At 47.6% G+C, this 15,733-nt stretch overlaps 1 protein-coding gene across 2 annotated transcripts in view; it reads right to left on the bottom strand.

Moving 5' to 3' along the window:
* Positions 1-286: 286 nt before the first annotated feature.
* The window catches only part of LOC110498211 (chromatin remodeling regulator CECR2), a 55,290-nt gene continuing 39,843 nt past the window's right edge, over positions 287-15,733 (bottom strand). The window contains exons 6-19 of one of the 2 annotated variants that reach the window (XM_021574842.3): positions 15,537-15,595; positions 15,260-15,420; positions 13,382-13,471; positions 13,123-13,279; positions 11,502-11,631; positions 11,375-11,412; positions 11,139-11,230; positions 10,866-10,992; positions 9,989-10,356; positions 9,633-9,779; positions 8,611-9,448; positions 6,285-8,148; positions 6,049-6,116; positions 287-3,199 (exon numbers count right to left, since the gene is read on the bottom strand). In XM_021574842.3, coding sequence (XP_021430517.3) covers positions 6,068-6,116; positions 6,285-8,148; positions 8,611-9,448; positions 9,633-9,779; positions 9,989-10,356; positions 10,866-10,992; positions 11,139-11,230; positions 11,375-11,412; positions 11,502-11,631; positions 13,123-13,279; positions 13,382-13,471; positions 15,260-15,420; positions 15,537-15,595 — 4,120 coding nt within the window. In that variant the 3' untranslated portion in view covers positions 287-3,199; positions 6,049-6,067. The remainder of the gene's footprint in view (positions 3,200-6,048; positions 6,117-6,284; positions 8,149-8,610; positions 9,449-9,632; positions 9,780-9,988; positions 10,357-10,865; positions 10,993-11,138; positions 11,231-11,374; positions 11,413-11,501; positions 11,632-13,122; positions 13,280-13,381; positions 13,472-15,259; positions 15,421-15,536; positions 15,596-15,733) is intronic. The other variant, XM_021574851.3, reaches the window with a different exon arrangement.

Below are 15,733 nucleotides of genomic sequence, written 5' to 3'. Positions count from 1 at the left end.
TTCACTAAACTCTAGTTGAGGAAAACAGACACCGTTGCGGCCTAAATGAAGGATGTTCTATGTATGAGCCGGACGCCGGAGAACACAAGTGTATATTACTGGCTGTGCAGATTACAGTTGGACGTCAGATGACAAACGACATCGGTAATAATAGCTCCATCAAGCAGACAGTTTGGCTGCTCCTTGACAAGAAACTTACTTTGAAAAGGCCTAAGCATCTATCAGTGACATCACCTAACCCCCAGCTCACCAATCCGTACCAAAGAAAAGAGAACAAGCAACATACTTAAAATCAGGAAAAGTTATTTATTCTAAGAAATGTACAGTATAGAAAATACGTTATCTATTTCCAAAATAATCTATGTCTTAAAAACTTGTGAACATAAAACTGGAACATACGGGGCCTTTTTGATGCCGCCATGCTACGGAGGTAAATGTCTACTGCTTAAAACAACCAGACATCACATGTATATTAAAAACAAGTTAAAACATGTACAAAATGTAAAAGAGCAAATAAATATGATTCACATTTAATCCAATCTAGACATTTTACTAGTGCAGACAAACTGGATGACAGCAGAGTAGAGGCATACAGACTTCCATGTCTTGTGCAGTCAACACAATCAGAGACAACAAAGCTGCATAACAGTATCACAACCTCACAGACCATTTACAACTACACTGTCCTTCATACATGGACAGCGCAAGTGAACACACTACCTCCGAGAAGACCTCATCTAGCTAATACTAAAAATGAAAATTCCCTAGTAAGTAAAACAGCAATACATCCTTGTACAGAATAGTGGGACACATTTTGTCTCACAGCTAGTATTTTCCTATATTCATCCCTCCTTGAGCACATTTCCTTTTAATGCCATAGATGTCTATCAATGAGGGGACTATGCTGCCAGCTCTATGCTGTCTAACACGTATTCAATAGAAGCACAGGGCTCAGGTTGTCTAGACTCACCTGTGGCAGGAAGGCATGCAATCTATACAGCTGGTAAGACGAGATCATATATAAAAAGAGCCCTTTTCTGTCGACCTCAGACATATGCCCAATCATTCACCACACCCCCTAGTGACAAGTAACCTTACAATCAAAGGTCTCATGGAAGGGAAAAGTATACATAGTCATGAGCTTTTGTAGCAAAGTAGTACAAGGCCATGTATGTGCTGGGGTCTGAGTGAGTGAATGACTGAGTAGAGGGACTTAGTGGATGCCAGAGGACTGGCTATGAGGTAGATTCATTTGTTGTCATCGCTATACCTGTGGGGTTCACAGGTGCAACATGGATTTAAGATGGGGAAGAGTTCAATTCACACAGATAAATTGTTGATAGACTCATCACTCGCCGATGCATGGTGGCAATGACAAAAGCTACAATATTAAAATGAAAAACAAAACCCAAACAGAAATCAAATGGGTTGACAGTAAGCAAGACCGCCATTGTCACAAAGAGGACCAAAAATAACAGAATCTTGCAAAAACAATGTTGGTTTATCAGTTGTCACAAAATTAGGTTAATTAATTTTTTGCTATTCCAGTCATGTTTTCTTGCGTTGCTTCTTCTTCAAATAATTCATTAAAATACCCGTATAGAACTGTACACCCTGAGGACATATTAAGTTCATTGAATTGGGGAGGAGGAAGCACTAACGTAAAGAAATAATCACGCATGGGTGTGATTGTGGACAATCTTTACCGTTCCAAATAAAATAAACACCACAAATAAATGAGCTACAATAGGATTACCATTTTAGATGACATTTTTCAACAAAATGTATGGAATGCAATACATGACATTGAAACAAATAAAAAAGAATTGGGCTGGAAGGGTGACAACATGAATATAGAAAAACAAATACATCAATTGTTGATTCTAACTCTTGTTCACTTTGTGTGTATGTGCATATGCCAACCAGCTGGGCACATGGAAGTGTGGTGAACCAACCCACAAAAGACCCCAATTTTTGTGACAGAGGACACCTACAGTGAAGAGTTATACTTAATATATATTCATATATACACATGGTAACAAGCACCAACAAAGAATCCAAGGCCACTAAATTCCAGTAGTTGTAGACTATCCCTAGTGCATAGCAGAGAAGGCTCTCTGCAGGTCTGAAATAAAATACATTCTCATAGTGAAGGCAGTCTTGAAGGATGCATAAAATTACACCGGAACAGCAAAAAAAGCTGTGTTTTAGTCGAGGTGGAAATGGACAGAAAGCTCCCCTTTTCAGAACGGGTTCCTTTTTCCCGAAAGGCAATCCTCCATCATCTTCTGTCCCGTCACATGGCGGGGCTCCTGTGCTGTTCATCTATCTACATATATCGAACTCATTCACACATACATTCAACATGAAGGAAACAAAGGCAACTGCAAGGCATGTGTGTGTGTGTGTCTGTCGACAGGGTTCTGATGACGGCTTCTCTACAGTCTTAAAGTACCTCCTTTTCTACACCTGAGTCTAAAAACATTTGGAGACGAAAACGAAAAAACACAAAGTAACACCAGTGCTCTCCTCTTACCACACCAGCTCCTTTTGTCCATGGAGAGGCTCTGAGAAGACCAGGCTGGAGGTCCATAGAGAGCTATAGACAAAGGGGAGAGCCTTCTCCAGACAAATCCAGTGTGTGAGAAAATAATGTAAAAAAGGTCAAACAGAGCACCACAATCAGACCATGTCAATAGACCCCTTAAAGCCTGCGTTTACACAGACAACCAGCCTGCAGACAGAGAAGCAGGGTCTCCAGATGTTCTTGCTGGCCAGGCCTAGAGGGAGGGACCAGCTGTACAGTCTGAACTTGACTGGGAGTCCACAGGCATGAAGACAGACAGGGCCATGTCTCTGCAGAGGCAGTCTCAGTGAGGGTTCCACACAAAGCAGACAAACATCCCCAGGGGCAAAGAACTCATTCCCTAAAGAGACTCCAATAAATGTGTCTCCATTGCCTGTATCACTCTTCACATCTCCTGTCCGATGCAGAGGGAGCCCTACTTACTGGTGCCCTCGAACACAGACAGAGGACAGAGTCCATTTTGAACCGCTCCGCAGCAGAGAACATCAGTTCCGACAGCAGTCACATTTAAAGTCTTAAGACAGGAGAGACACAGGCAAGCACACAGGTTGTCGTCATGGATGATATGCAGGCACCAATTTGTGTAAAGGTTTTGTTGCATTTGTCCTTTACCTGAATTGTGGAGAAAATAAATGAAACAAGAATATCAATCATTGAAACTAGGACTGTGGCGGCCATGACATTTTGTCAGCCGGTGATTTTCAAGCAAATAACTGCCCGTCTCATAGTAATTGACCGTTAATTAACAAACACATTTAGTATCTCCTGGCTTCCACACAGTCTGATGTGGACCTTTCGAACATCTACATTTTAAAAAGTCTAACAAATCTATTTAATACAGCCTACACCATCACAATAAATCCATTATTTATTTTAGACGGGTCTAAAGAAACATGATATGAAGAAAATGTAGTCTATTTCAGAAGAACAGAATAGCATACAGAGTTGTCCTTATGTCAGGGCCTGACACAGCAGACAATATTTGCTTAAAATTCCGTGGCATTATTTTATAGTATGAAGAATACAATAGAAAGGATATTTTCTCCAAATGATTTGAGGGAGGGCGCACATGCGGCTATTCTGTGTTGAGCGGTTAACAAAGAAACAGGTGCCCCTATACGGTTAATTTAGAGTTATTTATGCAACTTTTGATTTTTAATACATAAGGCTGCATGATGCGACTAATGATGATCTGATTGATGATGAGTCTCTCATTCACAATTTGACAAGCACTTGATAATGCCTTGAATTTCCTGGATGCATCCCCTTTGTGTGACCGTAATGCCCTCTAAAAGAATCCATGCCTTTTATGGCCAGTGGCCGTTGTGTCCTTGGGCGGAATATAAATCATTATAATTCCCTTCTCCAGTCTGGTTGCTCCGAAGCACCTCTCACTCACCTCAAATCTTAGACAATGCCCGTCACGTGATCGGGTCCTTCTCACAGCATCCCAGGTCCTTCTCACAGTCTACAAGTGAAGACACACATCGGGGACGCAACTGCACGTGTTCTTATCAAATGCCGAGGAGCATATTGAAGACGTTGGAAGAACTGTCCATATTTACTTTTTGTCAGCCAACAAGATGAGTAGGCCTAATGAAAGCAAAAGCACTAGGCTATGTCAATCTACTATCCCCCATAGTACAAAAGTTGGCCTATTCTATTGGGCAATTTGTCCTTCTGTGCGAAAAATAAATATTCCAAACATATCCCTCGACTGTCCCAGGCTGCGATAGATCCTAAATTAATACAACCACTAGCATCAAAAAACCTTTCAAAGGCAATGAGGCTAATGCAACAGATCAGAACGGTTAGCTTAAAATGTTGATAAACTATTAGGCTATTTCTTCACATTATAAGTGCAGCAATGCGCACATGGCAGTAGGCTACAAGAGTGAATGTTCCAAAATCCAATCAATCAGCGGGAAAATACCATTCTCAAAGGTGACCACAAATGCAATTATGCATATAATGCTTTTAGTATTATCTTCCCCAAACTTGAAACTCATGTGCTGCGTATGTATGCCAGGTAGGGTTTACACCCGTTGTAAATAGGATTAATGTGCTTAAGTGGCCATATAAGATCTTTAAAATTAAGTTGTGATACAAACCGTATCAAAACATATTGGCTAGGCTACATGAGGTGCGTGACTATGATTTGAAAAAGTTGAGGAGAAAAAAAGGCAGGAGCTGTGTCTTGCCTTACTGCACACAAGCCGGGCATCATTCAGGTAGGCTACCGCACGGCAAGCGGTAACCGGAGTGCCAAGTCTAAGACCAAAAGGCTCCTCAACAGCTTCTATCACCAAGCCATAAGACTGCTGAACAATTAATAAAATCGCCACTGGACAATTTACATTGATGGACCCCCCCTATTTTGTACACTGCTGCTACTCGCTGTTAATTATCTATGCATAGGCACTTCACCCCCACCTACATGTACAAATGACCTCAACTAACCTGTACCCCCGCACACGGACTTGGTACAGGTGCCCCCTGTATATAGCCTCGATATTGTCATTCTTATTGTGTTACTTTTTATTTTAGTCTACTTGGTAAATATTTTCTTAACCAACAGTGCATTTCAAGAAGAGTTAAGGGCTTGTAAGTAAGCATTTCACGGTAAAGTCTACACTTGTTGTATTTGGGGCATGTGACAAATAAAGTTTGATTTGATTTTGATATCGATTCACAAGTGATAATATATAATTCACAAGCGATAGGCTAATATTGGTCACCCATCAGATTAATTAAAGAACAATCTTGTCTTTACATATACTAAATAATATGTGTGAAATTTGTTTTGATTTAAAATTGACCATTACCATGCACCTGTTGGGGCAGGGGTTCATTTTCATGCTAGGTAGGCTATACTCTTGTTGTAAAGCGAAGCAATGTGCTTAATATTAGTAAAGTTGAGAAAATATAGTAGGCCTAGCCTTTAGAAAGCTAATGGGATCCTCCTCTTAATAGAGGCCACCAAAACTAAGTTCTCACGCAATTGCATAGCCTATAGAAATGTTGCGCAAGATGAGCTCATGGGCTCATAAATTGTTTGATTTTCAAATTACATTTGCTTGGGGTCAGAGTGATTAGAGGGACAATAGAGTGCGGAGTACCATGCAGTTAGCAAGTTTGGTAGTCTACTAATGACCATCAGCAGCATCAGCTCTTGGAGAAGCTTAGTTACCGTGACTAAACAGTTACGTGGAATTTAACTGCGGTCATGTCTCGTGACCGCCAGTTTATCAGTAATACGGTCACCGTAACAGCCCTAACTGAAACATGACGTGATTTATTGAAATATTGATTGGTGAAATCTGTTATGAATGTATTGTAATGTTTTTAAAATGTACAACTGCCTTAATTTTGCTGGACCCCAGGAAGAGTAGCTCCTGTCTTGTCAGCAGCTAACGGGGATTCTTAATAAATACAAAATACACCCTTGAATAGTCACTTACCCTGCTTCCACAGAGTTGCTTAAACTCCTTGTTTACTGCTGGGACCACTGGGAGACATCATCTGCTGCCTACAAGATGACATAAGATAAAACATCAATAACCTATTTTCAACCATTAGCAGGGAGTCCCCAATTGAGATCAAGGTCTCTTTTGCAAAAAAGCCCTGTAAGGGAGCCCTGCAAGGGCGCCCTGCAAAGGAATGAACAATTAGAATCTTCAGCGTAGCTCTTTCTTACCCTGGGTGAAGGAAGTGTTCAGGTCCCAGGCCTCTCTGCTGGACCGTCATGCCTTGGAAGTGGCCTTCAGTCTGGGGGTGTCTGTAAATGGCCATGCGGGTCTGTCCCGGGTGAAAGGGCAGGTGCTGGGGCCGCTGCAGGGCCTCCATGAGGTGAGGGTGGGGTCTTTGGGGAGTGTAGTGTCCACTAGGAAAGCCAGGCTGGCTAGGGTATGGAGGCCGAGAAATCATGTGGGGGGGTGGGGCCCCACCCTGCTGCATCCCAGGATGCACTGCTCGGGGGTCGTACAGGAAGTTGGCCACTTGAGGCAGGGGCTGGGAACTCCAGCGGCGTGCAGCAGCGTTGTGGCTGTCCAGGTCCAGGATCTCTTTAGGGCTCTCTGGCCGCTCTGAGGTCTCCTCCACCCGAGCATGCTGAGGCTTCATTGGGCTGCCAGCCTCCCTGCTCTCCTTCCCTGCAGAGCCTCCATGGAGGCCCTCGGGCAGGAGACTTGGGGACATCAAGCTGACCCCGGAGCCCTCAGAGCCCAGGGGGGAGCCCATGCTGCTGCCCTCCTTCAGGCACCCATTGACCTTGGCACTGGCTGCAGGCAGGTAGGTGTTGGAGGGCATGGGGTGGCGAGGCTGGTATTGCTGCTGCCTATGCCACTCCTCAGGTGGGTAGCCCCCCCGGCTGTTGCCCTGGGGCTGGGGGTATAAGTGTTGCTGCTGGTACTGGGGGTACATGTTGGTGTGGCCCTGGAGATGCTGCTGCTGGGCCATGTGGTATGGATAGGAAGCTCCATGCTGGTGGTAGGTGGGGTAGCCGGCAGGGTTATGGTTTGGGTTCATGGTCTGGGGCATAGCTTGGTTTGGGTAAGGCTGCCGATTTGAAGGGGGCATGGGCCTGCCCATAGGTTGACCATAGTGTGGATGTGTTTGGCTGCCCATGGCTCCAGCAACCTGGCCCGGAGAGTGGGGAGGCATGGCTGGGATGTGACCAGGTGCTGGTCCCCTTGGCCCCAGACTGCCCTGGTTACCCAACTGAGTCTGTTGCACATTGGGACTGAACGACTGTTGTTTATAGATGCTGTTGGGAGGTCCAGACTTCATTATGCTGGGGTTACCAGAGCTGCCTCCAGAATCCCTTCTGCTAGTGGGCTCGCTGGGCCTCTGGTCTCCATGGTCGGCTGGGCTGGGCTGGGGAGGCAGCTGGGACACAGGGTGGCTGGGGGGCAGGGAGGTGAAAGGGGCTGGCTGTGGTGGACCAGGGCCAGGCTGGGCCCCTTGGGGGGCGCATTTTGGCATTCCATGCATGGGGCTTGGCTGTGGACCACGTTGAAGGGGATTCTGAGCCACATGTGGAGGTGTGTTCTGAGGGTTTTGGGATCCTTGCTGTGGGGTTTTCTGACTGATATGTTGAAGGATGTTTTGTTGCTGTGCATTCTGGATCATGTGTTGATGGGCGTTCTTAGGGTGAGGGGCATTTTCTGGGATTTGCCGAGTGGGGATCTGGGTTATATGCTGTAGAGCATTCTGGGAGTGCGGAGAGTTCTGGGAGGGAGGTGAATTGTGGGGGCGTGGAGGAGGAACAATGGAAGGGTTGTTCTGTTGAGTGGGAGTCTGGCAGACAGACTGTCCTCTTCTCTCCCCCTCCTGGTTGCCGGTTGTCTCTGAGCTCTGTGGGTGTCCCGGCCGGGACGCAGCCTGCTCCCCGGTCCCGCTACCCCTCTCCTGTGATCTGCCCAAGTTTGGAGCCGAGGGGCTCTGCATACCCCCAGTGGGGTGACTGGGAGGCTCTGTGGAACGATCCTGATCAGACTGGACGGGGGTTATCCGCGTTCCTGCATGGTTGTTGTTGGTCGTTTTGTGATCTGATGTGAACTCTGTTAGGACAGAGAATATAGAGGAAGGATGTTACAGTGAACACAAAGGATCCATTTGTTGAACATCTGAGTTTATGCCTCTACAGACGGAGAACATGTTCTATTACTGTTCGAGGCACAGACTCAAAATTAACACCATCTTTTATTATATTTGTTCAAGAAATGTTTAGGGTTTGTCCTTTATATAAAACATCTTCTTGCTAGTGTAGCTGCAGTGTGATGACATGTCATCTCAGTTCCACCCTCAAAGCAAGCCGCGAGACTTCATTGAAGTGATGAATACTTAGTCACTTACTGTGAAAAATTATTAACATCACATTGCAAAGAGACAGTTTGCTTATGAAATATAGTCAGAACTTCAGACAAGTCTGAATATTATTTTTTTTGGAGGTAGACGAGGATCCAAGTTGATTTTCATAAAGCTTAGAGGGAGAGTTGTAAAGCAAAGAAGATCATTCCTACCTTTGGGCTGCATGTCTGCGTGATGGGCAGGCTGGCTATCTGGGCCATCGTCTCTGGCAGGACGCAGCAGCTGAATTTCAGGGGGAGGTGGGTGCTGCGAGGGCTGAGCTTGAGTTGGTGCGCTGCCAACTCCCTGTGGGGGTTGCTGCTGAAGGTTGCCCATGAGCTGGCGCGAGGAGCCAGCAGGGAGTCCGGTGGAGGAAGCAGACAGCTGCTGCAGGGCAATCATCTCTGGGCTCTCCAGCATGGAGGCCAGACGCTGCCGTGAGTCCTGATGAGGCATGGGAGGCCGCAGGGCCATGGGCCCCGGGGAGGTGCTGATGCCACAGGGCATCCTGTACTGGCTATTTGGGGGTGGGGGGTACCCTCCAGGGCCACCAGGCTGCTCTGGCCAGGGTTTGGGGCCCATGGGACGTGGACCCCCATGAAAATAGGGGTGCTGCGGATGGTTAGCCATATTCTGCTCCTGCATCCCAGGTCCACTGGGCCTCTGCTGGCCTTGGTGGTTCATCCCTGACCACATGCTAGGAGGCACGCCCATGCCTGGACGAAAGGCAGGGTAGTTGTGTTGTAGTGGGACGTCAGGCCCAGGGTAACGGTTCCCACCGGGGTGCATGGGGTGGCCGTCGGTGCGTTGGCGGGACGGGTACATGTTGCCTTCGGGCGTGGGGGTGCAGAGGCCCCCAGACTGGAGGGCCACAGGGCGGGGGCCCAGTGAGGGGCCGTGGGTGGGACCCATGTAGGGGTGCTGCTGCTGGTGGTGCTGGGGATGGAGAGGCCGGCCATCAGGCCCCACCTGGTATCTAGGGCCAATGTGGTGACCATCCCCCAGGTGTGGCTGGAATACAAGGACGTCTATCAGTATGTCTGCATAGCAGCAAATATAACCAACCAACGGTGACAGAGCAGTAACACACAAAATATTGTTCAGCTTGAGCACACTGTGAGCAGAGCAGATAACAAGATAATTCCTCATCAGATATGTGAAAACTCCATGGGATCGTTTTCTTAGCTGATCTCACCTGCATGTTGTAATGTTGAGGCATGTGGTGAGCATTGGGGTCTCCAGGCCGGGGCATGTGTCCCTGTCCAGGGTGAGGGTAGGCGTAGCGGGGGTCCATGGCCATCCTCTGACCATACATGTGTGGACCAGGGGGGTGCTGGAGCTGCTGCAGAATGGATGACAGTTCAATATCTCATGTCTAAAATGTCATGCATTTATCTGTCCTTATCTAAAATTACTCTTTTAACTGTTTCTCTTTATTAACTCCTACTGAAGTACTAAAGCACTATCTCCTATGTGAAATATTGTTTGACATGCCTGGCCTCCCTTTAAGCCTAAAAAAGAACTACATATCAAATAAGCGTTCCTAGCTACCTGCTGTGCTGGGTGGTATAGATTCCCAGGGTGGGGTTGTCCATGTGGCATGCTGTGGGGGTGTGGGTGTCTGTTGGCCCAGTGGGTGGGAGGGGGAGGCTGGGCCACCTTGTTCCCCTCCTCCATGGCGGTGCTGCCCTTGCCCCCTGGATGTGTCCGTTTGCGCGAGGCATGCTCAGTGGCTCGGCCCAAGCGCTCTGGCCCCGCCTGTTTGGGGCCTTTGCTCCGCCTCTTCTCCTTGCGGTCTTTCTCACGGTCCTCACCACACACGTGGAACTCTTCGTCCGTGTCACCGTCCTCCGAAGGCAAGTGCTTGAGCAGGGCTCGGCTGAAACAGCGCTCCAGGGACTCCGCCATGATGCTGTACTCTGCCGAAAAACACAGACAGGCACACAGGGCTCATTCATCTGGCCAGTTAAACACAGACATAAATATCAGAGTATCATCTGAATGCCATTGCATAGACACACCCCAGCGTTGGGCGACAGGCTGACCAGCCCAGAGGGCCGTAGTGTGGTTGACCCCTGGCCCCAGTGCCTCTCCCTGGGGTGAGCATTCAGACAGATGGATGACTCCAGACAGGGGGCTTAGCTAGGGGCTGGAATGTCTCTCTGGCAGGCAGGCAGGCAGGGTCTGGTGCACTGGAGCACAACTCAATCCCTCCCCATTCATCACTGTCAAATCTGTTAAGGCCAGAGCCACATTACAGCCCAGCTCTCCCCAAAAATTCTCTCCTCCTCCACTTAATCAAATTGATCTATTTCACATTCAGAATTGAAGTCCAAAGTCAATCCCCAAAAAACGTTTTTCACATGCTAGAGGCATTTGAGGGACATCATGCGTGAGGTTAAGGTCAAAATGAAGTGTGTGTATTTACCACTGTCTTCCCCATTGTACTCCATGCAATTCTCAAACATGAGCTTCACGTCAGACACAAACTCCTCCTTGGCGATGTACTCCCCTTCATTCAGCTTCCTCTCGATGGTGGACAGGTCCATCGGAGTCTGAGGAGAAATCAGGGCTAACGTAAATTGCTACTGGTGGACTGGATGACATCAAATTAAAATGTGAAAAAAAAACTCATAACCGAGGCATCTAACCTTCATTTGACAAAGTTTGGACCCGTCTTTTTCACTGTGATTTCGCTCACCTGAATGATCTCATTATAGTTGGGGGCATAGGATTCATCCACAGGCTCCAAGAAAGGCCAGGAGTCTTTGTGGGCTTTCAGGGCCTCCAACACTGTGGAGAACAGTTGTAGTCAAAATAGAGGCACCATCCTGGCTAACTGTCCAGAAGAATCTGCAGCAGGTCAATATGCTTCACACATACAGATATGATACAATGATGATTGCATAGACAACAGGGCATATTATTTTACTTTACCTTTGTACAACGCTGTATAATCATCATCAATTTCATAGCTGCAATAAAAGATTGAACATTTTCAAAAGAAATCCACACTCTCCATAAATGACCAGTACTCTAGTGTTGAGTGGTAGTGTGCTCTTACAACGCTTTCGTCCTGCGGGCACGTTGGATGGGTGAGTGGGGCTCCAGGTGCAGCAGTTCGGGGGGCAGGTCCTTCCCCTGGGATATCAACCAGGCCTTCTCCTCACGCAGCTTCCGCCGCCGCGCTCGCTCTAGGGGACACAGCAGAACACGGGAACCACAATGAATTACACACAACAGCATAAAGAATAGTGCACCAACGCTAGTGGTACTTCCTAGCCTCCTTACAATTTCAAGGACACTTGTTGCCCATCCGGCCGGTTCGCAGAGTCCATAAAAACCAGGCATAACATCACAAGAGACTGAAGGAGTTCGGGGAAGAGTGATTCATCAACCATCTTCTTGCAGGCATAGCTGATCAAAAGATGAGACAGAGGAGCACATATTGCTTTATCTTTCAACATGAAAGGCCGCCCCCTGCTGTGCGGATTAAAAGATGGAGGGTTGAGGCTCCGATCCACCCGAGACCAGGCAGCTCAGCCGGTCCTGCTGTTCATCTATAATACATTCATGAGGGTCGTTCAGCAGTTAATTAACCGTTGACAGATGACATCAGACGGAGGAAGAGACTCCTGTGATTCAAAGGGCTCAACATTCCCACTCTTAGCCCAATGCGGCACAGATGTAGGATCTTAAATTTTATGACTTATGCTACTCAGAATTTTCCTGCACCGCAAGAAATGCAGATGCAGATGAGATTCTTGATGTACATAAATTGGCTGAAAAGCCACAGCAACACACTGTTACATGCGGACCACACCGCGCGTGCATGTTGATTTTGTCCACCCACACCAGACGCGATCATGACACGCAGGTAGAAATATCAAAATGAGAACCAACTATATTAATTTGGGGACAGGTTGAAAAGCATGAAATATTTATGGCAATTTAGCTAGCTAGCTTGTGTTGATAGCTAATTTGTATTGGGATATAAACATTAGGTTGTTATTGTACCGGACAAGTAATCCACAGATAAAAGGGTACAACAAGGACGTATCTAGTAGTTGCTCCTCCTGCAGGCTTCATCTGACTTTATATGGTGGTTGGCAACCAACTTTAAAGTGCATTATCACCACCAACTGGACTGGAGTGTGGACCTTTCAATCACCCACGTAGGTATATGCTCCTAAAAACCAATGAGATTAGAGGCAGGACTTGCAGCACGTCAAGTGTCAGAAATAGAACTAAGTTCTATTTTACCACAGGCTACAAAGATGCTCGTTGACGCGGGTGCAATGATTGAATAACGTGCGTGTACATTTATTTTGCAACACCCGCGCACGCGAGCGGTGTGGTCAGCATGTTATATTAATTAAGAGTAGTACACTTTTCATGTAGCTTACTTTTAGCCAGCTAATAACCTAACTACCGATCAAGCAACATTATGGACTAAATGTTAAAATCCTATTGCTGCAGGATTATTTTGCTGTGACAATATAGGTCAAATTAAGATCCTACCCCGGTATAATTCACAACCAGGGGCAGTGGCAACGGTACCGGCAATAAAAATGCAGAGGTGTGCGCGAGTTTGGCTGATCCATCATGTCGTCTTTGATCCCGGAGTCTATTAGTGTAACACTCCGAGCCTCACCCCGTCTACCCCTCCCAGCTCCACTACTCACCCTCCACAGCTTTGACTCTCTCCTGCTCCTCTCTCTGACGCTCCTCCTGAAGCAGCATCTCCTCCTCTCGTTTCTGCTCTGCCAGCAGGGCCTGCCTGTCCATGTCCACATCCCTCTGTTTCTGCTGCTCCACGTCAGCTATGGCTTGCAGCGTGTCCTGGGTCACACAGGAAACTATCAGTCCACTGGGTCTCACAGGAGACAGGACACACTGAGAACACCAAGAACCATCTATACACAAACACACAGCTGGTCTCACCTCCTCCTCTTGGCTCATGCGTTTCTCAGAGAGCCGGTAAGAGCTGCGTACTGGGGTGGGGTCCAGCAGCCTCTGCTTCTGCTCATTCTCCTGGAGAGGCAAAATAATCCAGATTAAAACACAAATAAGTGGGTTCGTTATTCACACTTGTAAAAAAATAAATCACACACAGTCACATTGATCAAGTAATGCTTCCACGGGAGCCAAAACCCAAGCAGACCCTGGGGAATCCTCTTTGCTCTTCCAGCAGAGCTGTGAGGAGAGGGGTCACATGCCCTTTGGCAATTCAGGCTCTGTTCCTCCCCACCCCCTGACTACCACACTTTAAACCACACCCACCACCCAGGGGGTCTCTGACTAACCAAACTCCTCCATGCTCCCCGTGATATTAATAATCAAATGTAACAATTACCACTAAAAGCCAGGGGAGTGGGGGTGGGCTGTTTCTTGTGTGTGTTCATTTGCAAACAGATCGTAGCATTGCCACTTCATGAAAAAGCCTATATTGCAGCAATTACTAAGGAAGTTACATGATTTTTTTGTTCCCAAATCCTGTCCATGAGTATCAAAATTGGTCGCAGAATACAACCCGTTAACATTTATACACAGACTACAACATGGAAGAAAAAAACTACAGAAGGAAGCTGCAGTCAGAGCGGAGCCTTCTGGGCTAGGGAGTTTCTATATTTATGTCAGGGAATTGGCTTGGTGCTTCCTGTCAGAGCCCATCAGATGACCGGGCCTGTGAACACCACCAGGGCTAGCCCCTTTCCCCTTTTAGAGTTCTGCCTGCCAGCAGCATGTGAACATGTTTTTTGCAAGGCAGGTAGCTCCACTGGTGCTTATGGCTGCCGCCACCACAACTAGAGGGGGTGTCAAAGTGCTGAATAAGCTACAGCTCCCATCCCCCAGTCTTCTCTCTCTGCACCGCAGCAACAGCATGTCCCGGGGCTCCTCTGCTCTGCATTACCCACAGCACTTAATACCACACAGGAGATGGAGTGCCTCTGGTGTCGCCACTTAAGTGGTCGCCAATTCTGCAGCAAATAGGGTCGTCAATCAAGAGGCTCCATCCCACCTCAAGGTGAGCGTCTGCCTCCCGTCAGCGCCCCCACCAAATGGCTGTGATGGTCAGGGCTGTGGACGGGAACTGGAGGAATCCACGCTAGTGTGCGCTCACACACGCTACACATACTCTGTACTGCCAGAGCCTGCACCCAGTGGGAAGGGAATGTTCAGCAGCTTGAGAACTGTGAATATGTCCAGAAAGATACCAGCCAGGCATGCTGGCCGTAAAGGACAGGTCACCATCGGGTGATCATTAGAGAATGACCCTATGCCGACAGAATGGCCAAAGGGCTTTAGACCGGCAGGCTGTGTTGGGTTTCTATAGCAACAGGGCCAGTATGTGTTATCAGACAAGAGGACACTAGGAAATGGTGGGCTAGGAATAGCAGCCACCACCAATCAGAATGTGCTCGTCTCGCAACAGATATACTGTCTAACTACGTATCCTCAAAGATAAATGAGTATGCAATGTCTTAAAAGGGCAGCGTTTGAACAGTTAAAACATGGCGTCAATCTCCCGAGGCGAGTCTCATTCCCCAGAAGAAAAACTAGTGATAAATGAGCGTCCCCAGCCCCGACTGTCACGTCAGCAGCAGCTGCACACAGGGCAACTGGTCCACAGTGAAAGACAGACATGCTTTGGGCCCAAGGCTCTGTAGGGTTTAGAAGCTGGTGTTCTGGGCAAGCAGAGACCAGTCCGCCTCCACACCTGTAGGTACATCACACAGCCTCCCTCCCAGCCACCACTTCCCAACGCCTCCTGGAGTCAATGTCTGAATGAAGAGTGAGGAGAGAAGAGAGCTGTCTGACCTTGAGCTCGATCATGCTGCTGATCTCAGGGAGGAAGTTCTGGCTGATGATGCGGTAGAGGTGGCGGTCCTGGGGGGACGTTTTGTCCTTGATGCTCTCAGCCAGACTGGCCCACTGCTCCTCTGTGTCACACACCAGGGACCAGGCGCCACGCTCGCGGTCTGGACGGACAGACACATCATGGTCAACATGAGTCCCAATCGTCAGCATCAATATACATCTCTAGTCAGAAGTAGAAGTCGACCATTTTTTGATAGCTTTGTCCTTTTGCTCTCACCTGTGCCTGAGTGCAGACCTTCCAGTCCATTCTCCTTCTTCACTTCGCTCTCCACCTCACTGAAACAAAAGGACAGCCCGTTAGGTATTTACCATGCACTCCAAAGCATTGCATGAACAAGGACTGGGGAACAAAGCTGGTGAAAATATTTGTTTCTCTGGAGACATTTTGTTTGAGAGCGGAGAGAACGTGAGACC

Source organism: Oncorhynchus mykiss, chromosome 2, assembly GCF_057628025.1.
Source record: "Oncorhynchus mykiss isolate SJ-2025 chromosome 2, ASM5762802v1, whole genome shotgun sequence".
Lineage (NCBI taxonomy): Eukaryota > Metazoa > Chordata > Actinopteri > Salmoniformes > Salmonidae > Oncorhynchus > Oncorhynchus mykiss.
Note: the sequence above shows the minus strand (reverse complement) of the source record. Positions and strands in the feature narration are given on the sequence as shown.